Source organism: Chiloscyllium plagiosum, unplaced genomic scaffold (assembly GCF_037043375.1).
Source record: "Chiloscyllium plagiosum isolate Xiang-an unplaced genomic scaffold, Cpla_swu_hap1 HiC_scaffold_12, whole genome shotgun sequence".
In the NCBI taxonomy this organism is placed as follows: Eukaryota; Metazoa; Chordata; class Chondrichthyes; order Orectolobiformes; family Hemiscylliidae; genus Chiloscyllium; species Chiloscyllium plagiosum.
Genome location: NW_028270150.1, coordinates 39,728,216 through 39,751,504, shown reverse-complemented (window position 1 = coordinate 39,751,504; position 23,289 = coordinate 39,728,216). Strand labels below are relative to the sequence as shown.

At 39.2% G+C, this 23,289-nt stretch overlaps 1 protein-coding gene across 1 annotated transcript in view; it reads right to left on the bottom strand.

Annotated features, from left to right (window-relative positions):
* LOC122555513 (E3 ubiquitin-protein ligase DZIP3-like) overlaps window positions 1–23,289 on the bottom strand; it is a 130,681-nt gene that overhangs the window by 43,553 nt on the left and 63,839 nt on the right. Inside the window, exons 11-15 of the mRNA XM_087992699.1 lie at window positions 21,844–21,911; window positions 16,571–16,647; window positions 5,974–6,038; window positions 3,598–3,651; window positions 2,972–3,121 (exon numbers count right to left, since the gene is read on the bottom strand). Of these exons, the coding sequence (XP_087848825.1) occupies window positions 2,972–3,121; window positions 3,598–3,651; window positions 5,974–6,038; window positions 16,571–16,647; window positions 21,844–21,911 (414 nt within the window). The remainder of the gene's footprint in view (window positions 1–2,971; window positions 3,122–3,597; window positions 3,652–5,973; window positions 6,039–16,570; window positions 16,648–21,843; window positions 21,912–23,289) is intronic.

The following is a 23,289-nucleotide window of genomic DNA, read 5'->3' as shown; positions in this document are numbered from 1 at the left end:
CTGATAGCAGATATTTTAAATAAACAGTATTCAAGTTATAAGACTACCAAGGCTGGGATTTAAACTCAAGTTCCCTGAATTATTAGCTAAGTGACATAATCATGACTCAATCACTTTGGTGAGTTAATAGCTTGCTTGCCGACAACAGCAGGAAGCTTTCAGTCCATCCTAACCAGCAAGTCTTATTTAATTATTGATGGTCTGCTTCTCTTGTGCAATATTTGGGAAAAATGTGACTGAAACGATAATTCCAAAAACTTGATGTTTTGTGACAGATCAGACTGGAAAGTAAAATTGAAAAGGAATGTAACTTTCTCTGTTGCTAAGAAAATGAACACTGAAACTAAGATTGCAAAGCAAAATTTCTGGGGAGATTGAAATTAGTTACAACTTTAAAAAGAGACACCAAGAACCAAATCCAGGTAATGATGTGCAGTAACTAACACAAACTAGATCTAGAAGCTAAGAATAAGCAAATATACAAGTGCTCTAGTCATTCCTGTTGCTTCAAAATAACATTGGTAGATTTGGGTCACCTAGGTCATTGTAAGCAGTGTGCAGGATGTTCTACAGACTCGCACTGTTTTAGTAAAGATTATATTTCTGGAATTCAGGTTACATATGAACTGATGATGGTTGGGGAAAGATTAAATCCTTGAAGAAAAATTGGAATTCTCGTGAGTGAGACAGTTTTGATAGAATCTGAGATTGAGATCGAGGACATATATACTGAATGGACTGCTGAGCCAACTCACAGGATTAGTTCTAATTGCATCTGCTATTAAATGAGTTATTTACAGTTTACGTTCAATTTCAATTTGTCTGTTCACTTATACTTAGCTTGTGATTTTGAGTTAGAATATAGGAAGTTAAGCAAAATAATAATTAACATTTGCTTAGTTTGACTCTTAGAAAATAAAAATAATCTTTGTTTTAAACTGTGGAATCCCATGGCTTCATTTTTTTAGCAAACAACTGTGCTTTTTGATATTCTCTGTCAAAAAACAAAATCTTTTGTCTCAACTAAGACCATTATAAAATGATGCAAAGTTGTTTTAATTCACTCTTGGGATGTGGGTATCAGAGGCTGGGGCAGTATTTACTATCCCAAGTTTCCTGTGAGAGGGTGATGGTGAGCTTCAATTATGAACTGCTAAAGCCTAAATGGTGTAGTTACAATACACAATTTCATTAGGAAGGGAGCCGCTGGATTCAGTCACTCCGAAGGAATTACGATATAGTTTCAAGTCATGATGCTGTGTGGCTTATAGTCATAGAGATATACAGCACGGAAACAGACCCTTCGGTCTAATTCGTCCATGCTGATCAAATACTCTAAATTAATCTAGTCCCATTTGCCAGCACTTGGCCCATATCCCTCTAAACCCTTCCTATTCATATACCCATCCAGGTGCCTTTCAAATGCTGTAATTGTACCAGCCTCCACCACTTCCTCTGGCAGCTCATTCCATACACGCACCACCCTCTGCGTGAAAAAGTTGCCCCTTAGGTTCCTTTTAAATCTTTCCTCTCTGACCTTAAATCTGTGCCCTCTAGTTCTGGACTGCCCCACCCCAGGGAAAGACTTTGGCTATTTACCCTATTCATCTCCCTCATGATTTTATAAACCTCTATAAAGTCAACCCTCAGCATCTAAAGCTCCAGGTAAAACAGCCCCAACCGATTCAGCCTCTCACTATAGCTCAAACCCTCCAACCCTGGCAACATCCTTCCAATAGGAGGGAGACCAGAATTGCACACAATTGGACAGGAATTTTCAGATGGTGGTGTTTCTCTGGATCTACTTCCCTTGGCCTTCAAGGTGTTTGTAGTTTTATGTTTAAAGGGTGGCCTCTAAAGACTATTGGTGAGTTGCTATAGTACATCCTGCATACAGTACTCATTGCTGCTATCAAGCATTGATGATGAAGACACTGAATGTTGAAAGTGATGCATGGAATGCTGATGAAGCGGACTACATTGTCCTGAAAGTCTTTTGATTTTCTTGAATGGCAATGGAGCCATACTCATCCACGTAAGTGGACAAATGTCTGTCTCGTCCCTGACCTGACCTGTGCCTTATAGATGTAGATGGACAGATTTTGGGGAGTCAAGAGATGACTTATTGCCGCATAATTTCCAGTCTCTGATCTGCTGTTTTGGTCATAGTATTTAGAAGGCTGTACAGTTCAGTTTCTGCACAATGGTAGTCACCAAGATGTTGACTGCAAGGTATTCAGTGATGGAAATGCAGTTCAATGTCAATAACTCTGTCTTATTAGGAGGTGATTATTACTCAAAAGTTTTGTGACACAAATATAACCTTAACAATTACTATGAAATCCTTTCTTTTTACTCATTAATGGAATGTGGCTGGGTCAGCATTTATTGTCTATCCCTAATTGCCTAGACAGATTAGTGAGTCAGATGGGTTTACAGCAATCAAAAATGATTACATGGTCTCCGTTAGACGAACTTTTGATTTCAGATTCTATTGAATTTAAACTTCACCACCTGCAACGTAGGATTTGGATCCATGTGCCCAGAACATTAGCCTGGGGTTCTGGGTTACCTGAAGATGGATTGGCATTTAAATCACGCTTCGCACTTACACATGGTCATTGTTTAATAATATTGGCCAGGACAGGAATTCCTACACCCTGCTTTTGACTACAAGCATAATAGTTGGTGTATCAGAAAACCTTTGCGTATATTGGCATTTAGGGGAATCAGGACAAGCATATGAGAAAATGGTTACTATAACAGATTAAATGAGAAAAATGGGAGAAGATTCAAGTGGAGCCTAAACACCAGGATAAACTGGTTGGATCAAATGTCTTGCAGTGCATTCTAAATAAGCCAAAAATCGGTAAAATGTAAGGCCAGTGTCTTACTCCTTTCATAAATCAACAGTACTGTAGCTTGCCTTAGTAAATCCATATTTGATTAATGATAAACATTAGGTATGTACCTCACGCAACTTCTCCTTTTCATGGATTTTCTGTTTCCATGCTTTAATTTCAAGATGGCTTTCATTTTCTATTTGTTTGCAGCTGTCACGTAGGTCTTCAATGGTATGTGTTAATCTATTCCTTTCTTCCTCTATCCTCTTGAAAGACTCCTGTTAAAGAGAAGGAAAGGATTGAGTCCAATCAAAGGATAATTGATTACATTTAAAAATAACTATTTTGCAATTTTGAGAACTATCAATGAAATATGCTGTCTAAGTTCTGTACAGATCAAGAACTTATATTTGCTATCACACTTTGCGTTACATTACAAGTTGAGAATATGTTCAAACTAAGTTACAAATTGTTGGATATATGTGCACTATGGACGAAGTGTTTTCCACTTCTCACTTGACCAACCCTTCATAGCCTCTTTCTGTGGATGGCAAAACATGGGCTCTTTTGCTTTGCACTCCACCCCACCATGAACTGAGTTGAAATTATTCAACTCAGTTTATGGTGGATCCATGGAGGGGGAGACTGCGCACATTCTGAGATGAATTCACACTCATTCTGCGGTGATGAAAGTATGAAAAGGGGGTAACTATATATGGAAAATAAATTTTAAAAAAAATTGCATTCAAACTACCTTGAAATCAATATCATCAGTGTTGACGCAAACATCAACCATTCCATTCAAAATCTAAAAACGAGAAGCAACAAGTGATGGATCAGCAAATACATTTCAAACATTTCTCCATTAGTACAAAAGTTGACACAATTTACTATATTACCCATGCCATAGTTTCTTTAGCTAATGATTCATTTGAACAATGGAATAAAATTGCGTTATGTAGCATCTAATCACTTTTAGAAATATCAAAGAACATTTCATATAAATGATTTATATTGTGTAGTTAGTACTGCTATGTGGAATACCAGAACTGCTTGTTCCTTGGCATATCTTAAGAGTTTTAACATACGAGTGAACCACTGGAACAGATAGACCTAGGACACAATTTAATGTCTCACTCAAAAACTGCACCTTTAATAATGCAACATCCTCTCAGTACTTGACTGAAATTCAGCATAAATGGTGAGCTGAAGTTCTGGACTAAGAATTAGATTCATAACCTTCTGATTTGAAGACAATGCGCAATTATCTAAACTGAACTGACAAAACTAAGAGGATATAAAGAGTAAGTGCATCATTTTAGATACAGGTCAGGTCCAGTTTATATGAATAACATGGAAATGAGATCTCAATTAGCTGCACTGAAAACTTTCCCTGCAGACGAGGTACTCAGCAGAAATGATATTTATCTGACCCAATTAATTGATCTGGGTTGCAAAAACAAATAAGTAGAAAACAAATCTGTCAAAGCTCACTGGCATGATAATTAAAATGTTCCCTTCATTATAGCTTAAAATACTGGCTGATGTGATCAGTGCCAGCACCTCTGGCTCAGAATTACTTGGGTGCCACCTAATGGCAAGGGCTTTATCTCCAAGGGAGAAAACACTCAAATGCGCAACCTCACCACACAAATGATTCCTGTTGGTCATCAGGGAAACCAATAGCCTAGTGGTAATGTCACTGGACTAGTAATTCAGAGACCCAGGCAATATTCTGGGGACGCAGGTTTGCATTGCACCACGGCAGATGATGGAATTCAGACTCAATTAATTCAACCATTGTTAGGGGAAAAACCCATTTGGTTCATGAATGTACCTTAAGGAAGGTAACTACCACTCTTACCCAGTCTAGCACACAAGACTCCAGTTCTGAAGAAATAGACTTAAAATGCCATACCTGCTGAGTTTCTCCAGCGGTTGTTTGTGTTATTTAAGTTTAAAAAAATTTGGAAAATGGACTTGATTTTAAAAAATGTATATTTGGGATAAGTGCATTGTTGCCCATCCCTAAATCCCTGGAAAAGTACTGCCTTCTGGAACTGCTGCAGTCTATGTGTTGTAGGCGCGCCTCTAGTGTTGTTTGGAAGCGAGTTTAAGGAATTTGACACAGCAACAGTGAAGGAATACCAATATTGTTCCACATCAGGATGTCTGGCTTGGAGAGAAACTTGTAACTTGATGGATGAGGTGGTAAGAGGTTGTAGGTTTTGAAGATGTGGCACGAGGAGCCTGTGGAGTTATTGTAGTATATTTTGAAGATTAGGCTTGTCCAGCAGCTGGCGCTTGGTGAGAATGTGGCCTGCTGAGGGATCCTATTTGGCCCTCAAAGCTTTTGTTCCAAATACAGTGTAATTGGATGATCTTGCAAGAAGCTGCTCATCCAATCAGAAGCTGTTTCCCTCCATGATTGGATGGGGATTGGGCTGGAGGCAGAGATGGGAGTCAGACCCAGCCTAATTTTTATTTCCTGAAAATATTTACCATTGAACAGCTTCTCACTACCCTGACTGGTTAGCATTAGTCAGGACTCTTTGCTTGGCTAAGCATGGGTACATTCAGATTGAATAGCAGGCTCTGGTGCACACAATGTTTGAATATTCCTGTATGTAAGATTCAATTCGAAAAAGAAATTGCCTTTTACTGAATTGCATTTAAATCTCTCTGGAACAAAGTGGTCACATTACTTTCAATGTGAAATGTTTGTCTTTTTTCAAATATGTTCATGGAATGTGTGAGTCACTGGTTAGGCCAGCATTTATTACTTTTGAGAAGGTGGTGTTGTCCTTAGTGTTTAGATATCCCACAGTGCTGTCAGGAAGGGAATTCCAGGACTTTGGCATATTGACAGTAAAGGAACACTGATACAGTTCCAAGTCAGGACAGTGTGTGACTTGGAGAGTAACTTGAAGGTTACTATAAACATATGCGGATAGCTTCAGATACATATGAATCTACAAGGGTTTACACATCAATTGCAGGTGGAAGTGGCCTTTGACAGAAATAAGGTATCCACATAACCCTTCTTGCAGTTAAATAATTGAAATTTAAAATGAGAGTATACTATAGTGACTCTTGATGAAGAAATGATGTTTCATAATATATGATTTACCTTCACCTGACTTCTTTCTTTTTCAGGTTCATCTTCACTTCTACTATTGAAGTCACAGGATTCAGCTGGATAATAAAATGGAAAACCAAGATGAAAATTGTACTCCTAACGAGTAAGATAACATATTCAAACGTTTGGCACTGGATTAAAATATATTTAGACCCCACACTCAATTCATTCCTCTCAGAGGCAGGTAGAATGAAAGACTTAAAACACTTCTGGAGGAGTTATATCAATCTTGAAATATTAACTCTGTTTCTCTCTCCATAGAAGCTGCTGAGTTTCTTCAGCATTTTCTGTGCTTGTTTCAGATTTCCAGCATTGCTTTTATTAGGATGAAAACTCATCAAACTCAAACTGCTTCCCTCTACACTACCTTTCCTTCCTTCGCATTTCCTAAAAAAAGTTTTATTTACTTTCAAAATTTGAGTCAAATATTTAGGGTATCACGCTTTTTACCAACAAATCAGAGATAAGATGGGAATTAGGAATTTTAGTTTTCTTTTGAAAACCTTAATTTAAAAAAAGCATGATTTTTAACCCATTTTCAGTTTAATGATTTTTCTGAAGTTGATGGAGACCAAAAGCAAAAGACATAGAAGCTAAGTAATGGTCAACGATGTTTAGGTCCATTGAGTCTGCTTCACCAATTAATAAAACCATGCTGATCTGATTTTGGCATTAACTCCACTCTCCCATCTGCACCTTACCATAACTCTGGACTCCCTTGTAGATCAAAAATCCAGCTCTACCTTGAATATTAATATTTTTAACTTATTCTTTCATGGGATGCAGACATCACTAACAAAGTCAGCATTTGTTACCCATCCATAATTTCACTTCAAACAAGTGGCTTGCTGGTGCAATTTCAGAGCACAGTTAAGATTCAGGGTATGCGGTCACATGTAAACTACATGAGGGTTACAAATTAGATAACTGATGATAACTTATTAATTGAACTCAAATTCCACCAGCTGCTGGTAGGATTTGAATTCATGTCCTTAAAGCTGCACCTCTGCATTACTAGCCCAATGACATTACCACTGGCTTTCAGGGGATGAGAATTCCGTAGACTATATTAAATGGTACAGCCTATTTTTAAACAGTGCCTCCTATACCTAGATTCCCTCTTGGCATCTACTCTGTCAAAACTACCCTACTATATGTTTTGATATGATCAGCTATCTGCTGCTAAAATTCAATGAGCAAGAATCCAACCTACTCAATCTTTCCTCATAAGGTAAACTCTTGACTCTAGGAAGCAATCTGGTGAACCTTTTCTAAATTGATTCCAATGCATGTATGAAAGAAAAAACACTGGACTGAAATTATGATCAATACAACTGACTGAATGATACTAACGTATGTTTGAAAAAGTGTATTTTATATGCTCAGGTTCCATAAATCAAGTCCAGTTCACAATTTTGAGTTAGAATATCGAGTCCCAGGCTAGCTTTTGGTTACAGACTAAGGATTCAAGTAAAAATTTAATGAAGGCATTAAAAGACAATACCACTGTTCTATTTCATTGTGTTGAAGGATTGATGAAGTGTACAAATATAAAAAACTAACTTCACCATCCACTAAATCATAGATAATAAGGATCCCTTCCTGTGGCAGCACAATACAAATGGGAAGAGAAAAAGAAATGAGGGAGAGAAATATAGAAACATCACTTGAACAAAGCAACTATCTTTTTACTACGGCATAGACTGTGAGAAAACAAAAATGGAACTGTCTGGCAGAACCCTTAAGACTTAATTAAAATGGTCTGGATAAATCATAAGCCTGAAAATTAGAAAATTCAGATGTTTAAAAATGCAGTTATCTCACCCAGGGTCAATTAGTGGTGCAACTTTATCCACTGGTCATTTATGTGTTTTGTAGCTTAGAGATGCGCACATGAACAACATGTCATTTTCAGCATGCAGTATAAATGGATTTAGATTAGTAAAAAAATTGTGGTCAAAAAATTAGCGAATTGTAATAGGAATTTGAGTTCAACCCTGCAATACTAAGGTCAAGAACTAAACAGAGTGGCATTGTTCTTCCAACTAAACACAAGTTGGTTACAAGAAATTTACTTTATTGTAAGCATTCTTGGCCAGACTTTGCAATTGCAAAATAATTGCCCTTCAACATTTAGGATTATTTTGGGTGAGGCAAGTCGCTGAAAATGTGAGCTGATACCAATGCAGTGATGGAAATAAGGTATCTTGAATCTAATTGAACAGGGCAAAACAAACTGTATACCTCATCCACCAATCAGATTGAAGGATTGTGAAATTAACGGGTGCTTAGCAGTGATTAGTATTAATATAGTGATCATGGGGAGTTAGACTAGAATGCATAAGCCAACTTTCTGTGATGAGTTAAGTTTATGTCTACAGCACATATACATCAATTTGAATCCAATACGTAGATTTGAATAGTGATGCAGATAGCAAGATGTAATTTAAAGAAGGCTACGCAGGAGTCATTTATTTGTTGGAGAACCCTTTGGATTTTTGAGCTTAATGGTTACATGGCCAGTAGTCGCCATAGTAGCAAGTGCCATTAACCTTTCATTATGTTGACAGGAAAATTTATGCCTTTGGGTGATATCGCATAACAACTAGTAGAAGCTAGACAGTTATCAAATTTGCTGTGAATTATGTCCGTGTAAATTTTGCTTTATGTTTTATGCTCTTGAAATCAAGTTAATGAGCAAAATATTGGAAAATATTTGAAAACGGAAATATGTTCTGAATGATCTGTGGGAACATGATGGTGATATCGTGCAAATGTGAGGTGAGTTCACTTGGAAATGCACAGAGTAAGCAGACATTAGAACCTATAATAATAAAAAATTGATGCTTAGAATGAGTTATCCCAATCTTGTGATGGCAAGCTTTCAGGTGTGATGCTCAAAGGAAAACAGGAGGCAGTTGCATTGGGTAGCTTACAACACATTCCCCCTTGACAGGATGGAAAGGGGTTGAATTGGCCAAGTAGTTTTGTTGAACTTGATCTAAACTTAAAGATCTGCTGGCATTTTGCCACCTGTGAATCAGTTCTCCTTAGTGGGCAGAGGTCACAGTTTTGTGGCACATAAGAAATAGAACTAAGAGGACATTATTCATTCCTTAGATCCCACCCCATCATGCCTGGTCTTCTACTTCAACATCATTTTCCTGAACTACCTGGGTTTGCATAATAGATTAACATGGAGAAATCTATGAATCTCAGTTTTGAATATACTCAAAACCAGAGTCTCATGTGCAGAGAATTCCATAACCCAAATAAAAAGGGCATTAGCTGGAAAAGTCACATCTCCGGCCCAAACAATGATCTAGTGAAGTTTCCCATCCATTTCAAGGGGCTAACTGCTATACCCCTAATCATTTCAACTTCAGACATACTACTCTGTCAATGCCTCCTGTTGAGGCATACCTACAGTATGAGAACTACCTAGCAATGCCCACACCTCTCGTGTTGGGGCTACCAATGTTTATAGAAACCTACAGAGCAGGAAGAATCCGGACCGACTCTCTGAAGAGCTCCTCACCCAGTTCCAGCCCTCGACAGTGTGCCTGTAACTCCGCATTTACCATGGCTAATCCACATAGCCTGAACATCCCTGGGCACTGTGGAGCAATTTAGCATGGCCGATGCATCTAACCTGCAAGCAGAACACCCAACAGAAACTCACGTAGACAAAGGGAGAATGTGCAAATTCCACATAGACAGTCACCGAAGGTTGGAATTGAACCTGGGTCCCTGATGCTGTGAGGCAGCAGTATTAATCACTGTGCCATTACGTCACCTATTCCAGAGCTTCTGAACTGCTGATTGGGCTGGCAGCATTTAGGACCCACTCTGCTTCCTATACAGGAGGTCAGATGACTCATTAAGAGACTGTGTTCCAGAAAATTGCAATAAGTTGCCAGTAAGTGCACATGGCCACCATTTTGTCTGCACATCAGGGTCTGAAGCCCATCAGGAAAGCCACAAAGTACAAAAAAAAACCATATAAAGACGAAGTACACACAAATTTATTCACAATCACAAATTTCTTCAAATAATTTTATCCCCATTTCTGTAACACTTAATCATAGTCAAATATATTCACATCTGGGTGGATTAGTTTTGTGAAACCAAATCTGGCCTTTCTTGTCAGATGACTAACAGTCCTGGTCTAACAATCCCAACTCTCACCTTTTCCAGCAACTGCAAAGAACCTTAGGAAAGTATGTTGAAATGAACGTCTCCAAGCGAGGTACAAATGGTCGAACATTTAAACATTTTGAACAATTATTCTTCACCATTAGTGAACCCTCTTCAACCACCTGCACCCCACTTCCTTTCTTATACACCCAAAAGCATCTTAAAGAATGATGCAATTCATTTCATTCTCTCTCTTTCCATGAACACACCAATGTTTTCCAATTTCTCAACTGATTGACAGTCAAACAAACCATGGTTTGATTTTCAGAAACCTTTCCAACATTTAATAACAAGTCAGATAGGTGGATGAAAGAAGTGCGAAGCAAGAAAGGCACATGGAATTAGGAAAGCAGGTACTGCTTTTAGGAAGGCTAGACACCAACACTGACTGGTTGGTCTAAATAGCCTGGTTTTTGTTGTAATCTTTATGTAAAGCTCTGCCATCCCATCTGTAACTGACCCCAGAATTCATTTCAAAAATCAAAAGCATTCATATCTTCAAAACTTAAAGAGATAGACACTCAGATTCACCTCCATATAATATTGCAAGTGTAAGAATAAAACAGGAGGTTCACCATTATGTATATTGCATGGGCATATGTATAAATGTTTTTTATTCTTTGCTTTATTTTATTGCTCCATTTCCTTTTGCAAACATTCTCAGTTACAGCAGTCATATTTCCAGATAACATTGCCTGACTTAGTGTCCAAGGTACACAAATTTAGAACAACATAAGGAAGCCTCACTGCAAGTCAATTTTGAGTGATTTTTGTTGATTTTTAGCTGTATTGCTTTAATTATCAGTTGCAATGACATTGATGGCTGACGAAAGATATCAAAACTCTGGTAATGTCGCCAGATAGAGTCTTTTTGCAGTGTACCGAGGTTGCAATGGAATATGAGTAGACTTCTAGGCAGCTTTCACTGTTGCTCTAACTGAGGCTTGAGGTGTGCACCGTGTCTGTCGTTAGTGTCACTACCCTACTCACCCCAACGTGAGTTGAAATGTTTTCCCGATGCACCAATATGGCCAATTAGATATTTTATCTATATTAGGTTTAAATTTTTTTTTAAAAATCCATCAAACAGGCTGTTTCAATGAATGACATTATTGATTTGTAAGAATTTTGCAAAAATGTAAAGCTAATCAATATAGTATGAAATATGGAAGTACCCACTCTTCTAAACCCTTCTTGACATTTGTTTTGATGGGCGGCACGGTGGCACAGTGGTTAGCACTGCTGCCTCACAGCGCCAGAGACTCGGGTTCAATTCCCACCTCAGGCGGCTGACTGTGTGGAGTTTGCACGTTCTCCCCGTGTCTGCATGGGTTTCCTCCGGGTGCTCCGGTTTCCTCCCACAGTCCAAAGATGTGCAGGTCAGGTGAATTGGCCATGCTAAATCGCCCGTAGTGTTAGGTAAGGGGTAAAGGTAGGGGTATGGGTGGGTTGCGCTTCGGCGGGGCGGTGTGGACTTGTTGGGCCGAAGGGCCTGTTTCCACACTGTAAGTAATCTAATCTAATCTAAACACACCAAAATATAAACACAATCATTCACACCAGGAAAATGGGAAAAAATGGACTGCTCTCTCTGCAGCAATTCAATTTGAAAGAAAGACACTTTTGCTCAGTAATGGTTAGTACATGAAGGCAAAGGGAATAATGTGTGGAATACTCAGATAGTATTGGTCTGACTTTCTCATAGGTGTAGATGGACATCACCAAAGACAAGCACTTTCAGAGGACAATCACAACAACATTTTTGGTTCCATATAATCTCTTGTATCTTTTGTATTTAAATGATTTTGTATTTGAATGATTGCATTTGTGGAAATAATGGAAAAAACACTGCAGATTTCAGGTGGCTCTGCAGAGCTGCACAACTTATCAAATATCTTCTTCCATAATATATACTGATATTCATATTGCATTAGAAGATGAAACCAGGCTGCAAGAGATAACATTATGATTAAGTATGGTATGATTTAAGGGTAGTATTTTCATATTGTTACTCATTAAAGCTGAATTTAAATTGTCATGTGATAAGTTTTCATCCTCATTGCATTGGTAGTAAGAATGACTTGCCTGCTGGCTGCTCAAAACCAAATGGAATTTGGGAGCCTAATGTCAGGCATACAAGCTACATGAAAACAACAAATGCTGGGGACCAGAGTCATCTAGGCTCAAAACGTTAACTTGCTCTCTCTCTCCAAGGATGCTGCCTGACCTGCTGTGATTCCCCACATTTGTTGTTTTCAGTACAGATTCCAGCATCTACAGTAATTTGTTCCTATACAAATTACATGTCCTGCCCAGCTGGTTTTATATCATTTGTGTTTTGATTCTGGGGAAAATGGTTTGCTAGAGGACACTGCTATTTGAGTACCTTTGAAATTCGAGAAGAAGTTCCCAAGATATGGAAAGTGGCCCACATTTTCAAGGTGGTCCAATAGCAGTGTCCTCTTGCAAGTCATTTTACTGCCAAGTTACTATCTATGCAATGAGGATGAAAACTTATCACATGGCAATTTTAATTCAGCATTAATGAGTAACAATAGAAAAATACACCACATAGACAGTCGCCCGAAGCTGAAACTGAACCTGGCTCCCTGGCACTGTGAAACAACAGTGCTAACCACTGAGCACATTCACAATGTAGTCTCCTATACATTGGGAAAACGAAAAGCAGGCTGGATGACTACTTTGACTACTTTGCAGAGCACCTACCCTCTGTGCACAAAAATGATCCTGAGTTTCCAGTTGCCTGCCGCCTCAACACATCACCATGCTCCAATGCCAACATTACTGTCGCAGGTCTGCAGCATTGTTCCAGTGAGCCTCAGCACAAGCTTAAAGAACAACATCTCAATTTCTGCTTGGGGACCCTGCAGCCTCTTGGAGTCGACATCAAGCTCATAACTTTAGAGCCTGATTCCATCATTCTATGATTTTTACCCACCACACACTGGTTCTGTTATGACATTTGTGACATTTTTCTGACTTTTAGCACAGTCACCCATTCTCATGCACTCCTAGGTCTAATTTCACATTATATGGGTTGCATTCAGGACAGTTAATCCACTTTCTCACTCTCAGCTCTTATTATCACTTATTCAGCTTTTCTCCTGCGCTGGCCTGCTAACAATAACATCCCTTTTAAAACTACTCCTTTCATTGCTCCCTCTTTCTCTCTCTGGGCTCGATATCCGCATATCTGCTCACCTCTCCCTTCCTCCCATGGTTTCCTAGCCACTAACAGTTCTGATGAAGAGCCACCAGATTTGAAATGTTAACTCTGCTTTCTTTGAACAGGTGCTGCCAGATCTGCTGAGATTCTCCAGCAATTTGTGTTTATGTTCCAAATTTCATTGTAGAATATGTGAAAGCACACTTCAGTCGCTGATATTTCAGACATTGTGATGTATGACAAGGGCCCTCAAATCATAAGTGAAGAATTCAGGTGCTTCACGAAGGATTGGGAAATTCAACACCATACATCGTCTGCAGACAATTTCAGTCAAATGCAGAGTTTGAGGTGGTGATGCAGATTGCCAAAGAGACCAATAAGAGATTAACAAAACCTAATACAGAATGCCTGAAGGTGGTCTTTGAATTAAGAAATACACCTGCTGAAAGTATGGAAACTAGTCTAACGTCACACATCAGAGTCCAAGAGTGTGGTGCTGGAAAAGCACAAACCGTTAAGGCAGCATCCAAGGAGCAGGGAAATTGACGTTTCCAGCATAAGCCCTTCATCAGGAAGGGATTGCGGACATAGGTCCGGAACCTCGATTCTCCTGCTCTTCGGATGCTACCTGACCAGCTGTGCTTTTCCAGCACACCACTCTTCGACTCGGATCTCCAGCATCTGCAGTCCTCACTTTCTCCTAATGTCACACATCACCAAACTACCATTCTAATAGAGGAATACACTGAAGCCAGATGTAGTGAGAGGTATGAGGGAGAAAATCACAGTGAAACAACAAAAAGCCAAATTTCACTTGATCAAGGTGTCAAATTATGGCTAGAATTGTGCATTGGAGAGAGTTCAGAGAAGGTTCTCTCAGTTGATATGAGGTATTGAGGGACTGTCTAATTGAGGGGGGATGGGGAGTTTGGGTAGGTTCGGCCTGGACTCAGAGTTTGGAAGAATGACAGGCTGGCTTGTTAGGGCATGTGGGATTTCTGGGGGTTTTGATGGGGTGGATGCAGGGAGGTTGTTTCCCCTTGTAGGAGGGTTTATGGCATAGTCTCAGACTGAGGAGCCTCACATTTCAGACAGAGGTGAGGGGGAAATTTCTTTTCTCATGGGATGGTCAGTCTTTGGAATTCTTTGCCACAGTGGAATGGATCATTGAGTGTGTTCAAGGCTGAGATAGATTTTTGATTGGGAAGACAGTGAGTGTTGTTGGGGGTGAGGGTTGCAGTGGGAGCAGGAAAGTGGAGTTGAGGATTATCAGTTAAACCATGAATGGCGGAGCAGGCTTGATGGGCTGAATAGACTGCATCTCCTCCAGCTTTTGATGTAACCTAGGGCCTGTGTGGAGAAATTTTGACCTCAAGCATGCATAATGAACATGAACACCCATATACATATCATTACAATGTCAGACATTTACCTACTCTAGAGAAGCCGTGCCTTCACTGCAGGTTGTGGGGTTGTACAGGACATTGGTGAGGCCTCTTCTGGAATACTGTGTCCAGATCTGGTCACCCAGTTATAGGAAGGATATTATCAAGCTGGTGAGGGTTCAGAAGAGATTTACCAGTATGTTGCCAAGTATTAAAGGTTCGAGTTGCAAAGAAAGGCTGGATAGGTTGCGACTTTTTCCACTGGAGCATAGGAGGTTGACAGGCAATCAGATAGGAGTTTATAAAATAATGAAAGGTATAGATAGAGTTGATGGTAGTTGTCTTTTCCCTAGGATGGGGAATTTCAAGACTAGGGGGCACATTTTTAAGATGAGAGGAGAGAGATTTTAAGAAGACATAAGAGGCAAAATTTTTACACAGAGCTGGTTCGCGTTTGGAATGAACTTCCGAAGAAAGTGGTGAAAATGGGTACAATTACAATGTTTAAAAGGCATTTGGATAGATACATTGAATAGGAAAGATTTGGAGGGGTATGGGCCAGGAGCAGGGAGATAGGACTAGATTAGTTTGGGATTATGTTCGGCACGGACTAGTTGAACCGAAGGGTCTGTTTCCATTCTGTATGACTCCATAACTTTGTTTTATTGACACAAGTGAAAAAATGTTTCTAATAATGCAAACATATCTTGATTCACAACAGGTAAGGGAGACAGAAATATTATTGTTTTACTGCGGTTCTTTTAACATAAAAGCTCATTGTTCCTGATTTAAAATCTAAAATTGCTTTTGCAGAATTAAATTGTAGTTTTATATGTAAAGGACAGGGTAATCAAACTGGATATATTTTCACCTACTGAATATCAATCATTATAAAAACATACCAACTATGACAAATTATTTTGTGTCCAAATTATAGCTGTGATAAATCAGCAAAGTAAAAACCAAAGGAAAATACTGCTGATTCTAGAAGTGTGCAAATTAAAGTAGAAAATGCTGGAATGATTCGCAGATTTGGACAAACTAAGTCACGTCACTGGATCGACTGGATATGCTGGCGGTCTTGGCCACCATTCTGAGAGCTATCGAGATGCCTGTGTCACCTCTGTTCAAGAGGGCCTGCTGATTCCTGTAGCATTCAGGAACTTAACAGGCCAACAGCCAGAATCAAGGACCCTGCACTCCTGCCTAACGAGCTGTCAGCAGATCAGAAGCAGGTCTTTGGTAATCAATAGGCAATGGTTATACCCATCTGAAGCCTCATACCAAGGAAAGACCATTAACAAGTGAGAGAAGCAAGTAGAGGCTTGTGGTATGGGAGCAGAAATAATCAACAGCAAAGGAAGACAGGGTGAAGTCGGTAAAATTACAATGTTTAAAAGATGTTTTTCTAGGAGTGGGAGAGTCCAAGATTAGAGGGCATAGACTTAAGGTGAGAGGGGAAAGATATAAAAGGGACCTGAGAGGTAATTTTTCATGCAGAGGGTGGTGCATGTATGGAATGAGCTGCCAGAGGAAGTGGTGGAGGCTGGCACAATTACAAGATTTAAAAGGGATCTGGATGGGTATACAAACAGGAAGGGTTTAGAAGGAGATGGGCCAAACGCTGGCAAATGGGACAAGATTTATTTAGGATATCTGGTCGGCACGGACAAGTTGGACCGAAGAGTCTATTTCTGTGCTGTACATCTCTATGACTCTAAATATTGAAATCAATGTCCTTCAAATTAAGTTAAAAATCTCTGGTACCAATCGTTTTCATATAGTCTACTCAAGTGAAAAAAAGTAAGATCAACTTTACCAGCTGCTGTAGCTTCAGACTCCAGTATAAGTTCTTGATTTTGTTCCTCAAGCATTTTACTATTCTGAGTCACGGAACTGCAAAGTGACAGAATGGTTAACAGAATAAAAAAACATCATTTGTGGCTCAATGACTACTGGTCTTCTAGCTCAATCACTTAATTATTAAATCGCTATAAAATGTCTCTGCTGTAGCTGTCAAAATATCTGAGGCTAATTTGAAAGGAGAAAATGCTACTGAACTCAGCAGGCCTGCTAGCATGTGGTGAACAAAATTGAGTTGATGCTTCAAATCTAATATATCTCTTAAACTGGGTTCCACTAATTCTATTTCTCTCTTTATAGATACTGCCAGATCCATGGAGTTTGGTTTTCTTTCTGATTTCCACTATCTGCAGTACTTTCATTAGAGTCATTTGCGATGCTTTTACAGGGAGCTTTTCTAAGTTTAATGCTGCAGTGAAAGAATCATCCTTCCACTACTTATTAAGCTGCAACTGTAGTGAAGAATGCTGGAGGAATTGAGGCACTCTAATTGATAAACCACTGAACAATTTTTGAAAGTGGTGGAGCAAAGAGAGAGGTGTTCTTTCTAGCCTTTCCAAACTTTTCAAGTAGACTGCTACAGAGCAATAAAAGCTATCAAATGAGTGCAGTACTGCCCACAGTACCGTGCTCTAATACTGTTGAGGTCATTGCTCTAATTCAATGACCTCAACAGCAGGGCAGAGGAAAGCCTATGCATCATCTAAAATGATATATGTATCTATCTGGCAATCTGATAACTCGCTTCCTTGTAAACTTTAAATCCTTCCTCTAACTCCATCCTAGCGCCTTCCGATCTCTTCTGAAGTTTCACATCCTTTGATAAAAAATAGTAAAGGCAATGTGCCGACATGACCCCTCAATTGCACGTGCATAGTTCAAACTCAGCTTAGTAACTCTTTGGGATATTTCTTTGCATCATTGGATGGTCAAGTAGGCCTTTAGTTTGTGAAAGCAGCAAAAAGCAGGAGATAGATGACAATCATCAGAAAGGACTAGCGACACTTCATGAAGAGTTGGGACAAGCAAAGGAAAAAGAAGCCAAAAAGATTTAAACCAGCTCAAGTGTAAAATCAATAATTTTCATTTGAATTAAGCTATAGACATTTTCTAATCTATCTGTTAGAGATGTTACTACATCACTCTGGGACAAGTGGGATACAGACCTGGTTCAGAGGTCAGGACACTAGCCTCCTTGAAGTTAGTTATATTCTGTTCAATTGTGATTAGTTGTTAAACATATTTTTAAGAAGAAACCACATGGCTCATTTGAACTGTAATGGCATTGGTTTATGGGTTTACTGTAGCTCCAGCTACTGTAAGCTTAGGCTAACATACATGAGAATGCTTTGCAATAATAAGGCTTTCACTCAGAGACATCTTCTTGCCTCATCTTCTTGCATCTTACAGGCCTTCATGTTTCTTCTCCCTCCCCTTTTCCAGGCAACCTATTAATTGAGGTATTGCTAAAGGAACTGCTATCCTATTAGACAAACAGGAGGCTCGAAAAAAACAGCAAACCAGGCAGCAACAGGAGGAGAAGTCAGCATTTCAGGTTGAGACCTGAATCCTGATGAAGGGTCTCAACCTGAAACGTTGACTGCCCCACCTCCATATGCTGCCTGACTTGCTGTGTTCTTCCAGCCTCCGAGGCAAAAGTGAGGACTGCAGATGCTGGAGATCAGAGTCAAGATTAGAGTGGTGCTGGAAAAGCACAGCAGGTCAGGCAGCATCCGAGGAGCAGAAAAATCGATGTTTCGGGCAGGAGTCCTTCATCAGGATTCCTGATGAAGGGCTCCTGGCTGAAACGTTGATTTTCCTGTTCCTCAGATGCTGCCTGACCTGCTGTGCTCTTCCAGCCTCCTGTCTGTCTACTCTGGATTCCAGTATCTGCAGTTTTTTTGACTGCTATCCTATTGGGTCTCAAATGTTTGCAAACAGTATTTTCCCAATAAAGCTCGACTGTAGTCAAAACTGGGAAACTCTGAATATCAGATCTATGCCCAAAAGTAACTCTTTCTGCCTTTCTAAATGTTACTCACAGAAGCACTTTGTATTCAAGTGGCTAAATATCAACTGATCTGCAACAGCTACTAACAAAGTGTTTTACTCATCAGGTGAGTGATAAACATGGAAATGTCTTATTAGAAGTATTTGCTTTTGCACAGTAATCACACAGCTATGCAAATTTAAAGCCTGGAGGGCCATTTATCCTACTGTGACCATGCTATATAATGTGGCAACAGTTTGGACATGGGGAAGCATTCAGGTTTCTGCATGAATTTCCAGATTATTGTGTGATACCAAGTAGCACACTTCAGACAGTGAGACCAAGAAAATTGGTTTCTCAATCACAAATTCATCAGTAAAACTGAATCAAGAAGCACCCTTTAGGTAATATTTTCCAAGTGATTAATATAATATTAAAGTTAGAGGCATGTAACTGCTTATTATATTTGAATTTAAAAATTTACAGCAGAGTCAAAATTAATTCCAATACTTTTCCAATAACAGATGTTAAGCTAATTGGCCTGTAATTACTGCTTTTTGGCTCCCTCCCTTTTTAAACAGGAAAGTTACATTGACAATTTTCTGATTTGCTGGTACTTCTTCAGAATCCAAGGATTTTTGGAAAATTATAACCACAGCATTCATTATCTCTGTGGCTACCTCTTTTAGGATCCTCCGGCACAAGCCACCAGAATCAAGCCTTTCGCCCCGTTGGTTTGTCTAATACTACTTCCCTTGTGATGGTCATCGCAATTCTTCCCCCATACTCTTTAATATTAATGGAATGCTTGAAGAATTTTTCCCCGTTAAGACTCATGACTATGCTACCATCTTATGGTTCCCATATTATACATTAATGATCATGAACTGAGGGCACTGTTGCTCAGTTTGCAGATGATACAAAGATAGGTGGACAGATAGGTAGTGATGATGAGGAAACAGCGAGGCTGCAGAAGGACAGGCTAGGAGAGAGGGCAAAAAAAAAAGACAGCAGATGGAATACAATGTGAAAAAGTGTGGTAAGAAGAATAGAGGTGCAGACTATTTTCTAAATGGGGCAAGGCTTCAGAAATCTGAAGCACAAATGGACTTGGGAGCCCGAGTTCAGGATTCTCTTCACGTTAACATGCATGTTCAACTGGCAGTTAGGAACGCAAATGCAGTGTTATCATTCATTTTGAGGTATCTAAAATACAATAGCAGAGATGTACTGCTAAGCTAAATAAGACTCAGGTCAGACATGTCTAGAATATTGTAGGCAGTTTTGGACCCCATATCTAAGGAAGGATGTACTGATCTTGGAGGGGGCTCAAAGGAGGTTCACAAGAATCATTATCGGAATGAAGGCCTTGTCATATGAAGAGAGGACATAGAGTCTGTACTTGATGGAGTTTAGAGGATGTGGGGCGGGCGATGGCGGGGGGTATCTCATTGAAACGTATAGGATATTGAGAGGCCTGGATAAAGTGGATGCGAGAGAGATGTTTCCACTAGTAGGATGGACTAGGACCTGAGGGTAAAGCCTCAGAGTGAAGAGATAACCTGTTAGAACCGAGATGAGAGAGAATTTCTCCAGTCACAGGGTGAAAAATCTGTAGGGCTCTTTGCCACAGAAGGCTGTGGAAGTCAAGTCATTGACTGTCTTCAAGACACAGAAAGATAGGTTCATAATTAGTAAGGATACCAAGGATTACAGTCAAAAAGCACAAGTATGCGGATGAGAAACATTTCAGCCATGATCAAATGGTTGAGCAGCTGATGGGCTGAATGGCTTTGATCTGCTCAAACACGTTATATCTTGCTTTTATCTTCCCAGATTCATCTCAGGATTTCCTATGTTTGCACTGACATTTCTCTTCCTTTTTATATATTTAAAGAAGTTCTTTTTTAATGTTCCTCACTAGCTTGCCCTAATGGTTTATTTTCTCTCTCTTTATTAACTTTTTAGTCCTCCTTTGCTGGATTGTGGTTTTATCTCAGACTTTGGAGCCAAAACTGACTTTTTGCCTTCTTATATGCTTTTTCTTTCAACTCTTCACTGTCCTGAACTTCCTCGGTTAGCCATGTTGTTTTATCTCTCTCTTAGAATCAGTCCTCCTTACTGGGTTATATTTTTGCTCTGAGTCATGAATTACCTGCTTAAATGTCTGCCACTATTTGCTTACTGTCTTTATTGCTGATCTATTTGCCCAGTTTGCTTTCTGTAATTCATTTCATTGTAATTCTCTTCATTTAAGTTAAACCCAGTTGTCTCTGATCCAATAATTTGATGTTGGAGCTTCGATATTGTGAATGTGAGTTCTATTGGTTCCGAAATACTGACAGGCCTTATAAAATCCAGTTAGTTCTTTAAATGACTGCTACTCCTGTCTTGAGGGATTGGGCATTTACATTTCAAAAGCAGTTCAACTGCTACAAAACACTTGAGCATTTAAGCGTGCGTAGGACCAAAGAGTGCTTCCTCCTGAAGGTCAAAAAAATTAGAAATTGGATTGAAACTCAACATTCTGCTCCAATTATAGGACCTCAACTTTCAGTAAAGAGGCATGGTTGTTGTAGAGTTAGTCTACAGCCTGCGAATAATTACGAATTATAAACCTGAAAAATGGAGCATAATGTATAATCCATGAAAGAAACCAACAAGGCAGGTTTAAATTTGGAAGGGGTGTTTATGCAGCACGTACTCATGCTGCAATCATTATGGAGCTCGCGAACAGAGCCAAAGCTTGTCTTTTCCCAGGAAAAGAGTGCTACTTTGGTGAAGGGCATTTTTGGATATTAAAAATTCATTTCTGCTGTATGAGTTTGCTTTTGGTGCAAAATCCTTGACTTTGCAGAGTGTGTAAAAGCATCTATTAATAACTATTTTCTTTTCTCCCAGAAGTTTTCCTCAATAAAGACAGTGAACACAAAGGATCAAAATTACCCATCCACTGTTATTTTTCACTTGTCAGACCTTCACAGTGTAATACAAGTTGAGAAAATAACTTGATGTACATTAATTGCGCATAGTATCAATTCACAGGACTTGTAAAATGACTGTAAAATGCCCAATAAGGTTGTCAAATAAATAATTGTTTCAGTACCCATCAAAATAGCTGATCTTAGAAGCTGAAAACATTATAAAAAAATCTACGCATGATCATCTTCTGTTCAGTGGTTTTTCATAAAAAAGTGTGAAAATATAAAAAGTTCTGAACCACAGTGAAGAATTCATACCTTTTTAATTCCTTGAGCATTTCAGCTTCCTGTAAAGTTGTCTGGGCAGCAGCTTCTGTCTTTTTACTCTATATTCAGATAGTAATTAATTTTAACAGCAGTACTTCATTCAGATACAGCGAATGTTCTTGCATAAAGAATACTTCTATGGAGATACAGAGGTCAGTCAGGATCCTTCTTCACATATAGCCTTACTGCAACAGCACAAGGTGCTACAGAAACCACACCTGGAGTACTCTGAGCAGTACTGGTTCCCTTATTTAAGGAAAAATATTACTTACTGTTCAGAGAAGGGTCACTAGGATGATCCCAGTATGGTTGGATTGTTTTAAGAGCAAAGGCTAAAAAGACTTGGACTTTACTCATTTGAACTTGGAAGAATGGGAGATGATCTAATTGAAACATATAGGATTCTTAAGGGGCTTGACAGAGGAAATGTTGAGAGGATGTTTTCCCAATGGGAGACTCTAAGACAAGAGAACATAGTCTCAGAATAAAGGGATGGCAATGTAAGATTGAAATGAGGAAGAATTTGTTTTGAGAGTGAGGGCCTTTGAAATTTCTTGCTATGTAGAGCTGTGGGGACAGAGCCCTTATGTATCTTTAAGGCTGAGACAGATAGATTCTTGATTAGTAGGGTAATCAAGGCTTATGGTGAAAGGGCAGGAATATGAACATTAGAAATGTCGGGTCAGCCTACTGAAGAGAGGAACAGGCTTGAGGGACCGAATGGCCTACTCCCGATCCTATTTCTTATGGTCTGATGAGTGCTCAATCTGTAATTTGGACTCAAAGACATTATAATCAAAGCAGACTGAGATTGTAGGATTGGATGGTGTAGCTGTATACCACATAAACTCTTCAGAGGATACTAGACCTTGCACCGACCCAAATGCTATATACAGTCTCCTGAATTCAGAGCTTCAAAGTTGGTAACAGAGTTAAATGATTTTATGTGAAATTTTGGGTCTAGCATTATTGATTCTCAAGAATAGAACAGGGGATGTACTAGTCTTAGAATCATAGGGATGTACAGCACGGAAACATTACACAGACATTTAATGGAAAGTATCAAAGTTTTTTATTGCTGAAAAGAAAGACTTGTTGAAACTTTTTGTCTTGCACTTATCAGTATTATCTGCAAGATTGACAAATGTTAAACGATCTCCACAATTTATGCTACAGGAAAAAGGCATGCTTACTGGCCTTTCACAGGATATGGGCACCACAGGCTTGGCAGTATTTGTTGTCTATACGTAAATGCCTTTGAGGAAGTATTGGTAAGCCACATTCTTGAATTGCTGCAATCTATGTGGCGTAGATACATCTACAACACTGTCAGGAAGAGGATTTCAAGATTCTGACAGTGAAGAAATTGCAATATATTTTGAGTCAGGATGGCGTGTGGCTTGGAGAGGAACTTAACTCAACTTTAGTGAAGTGAAT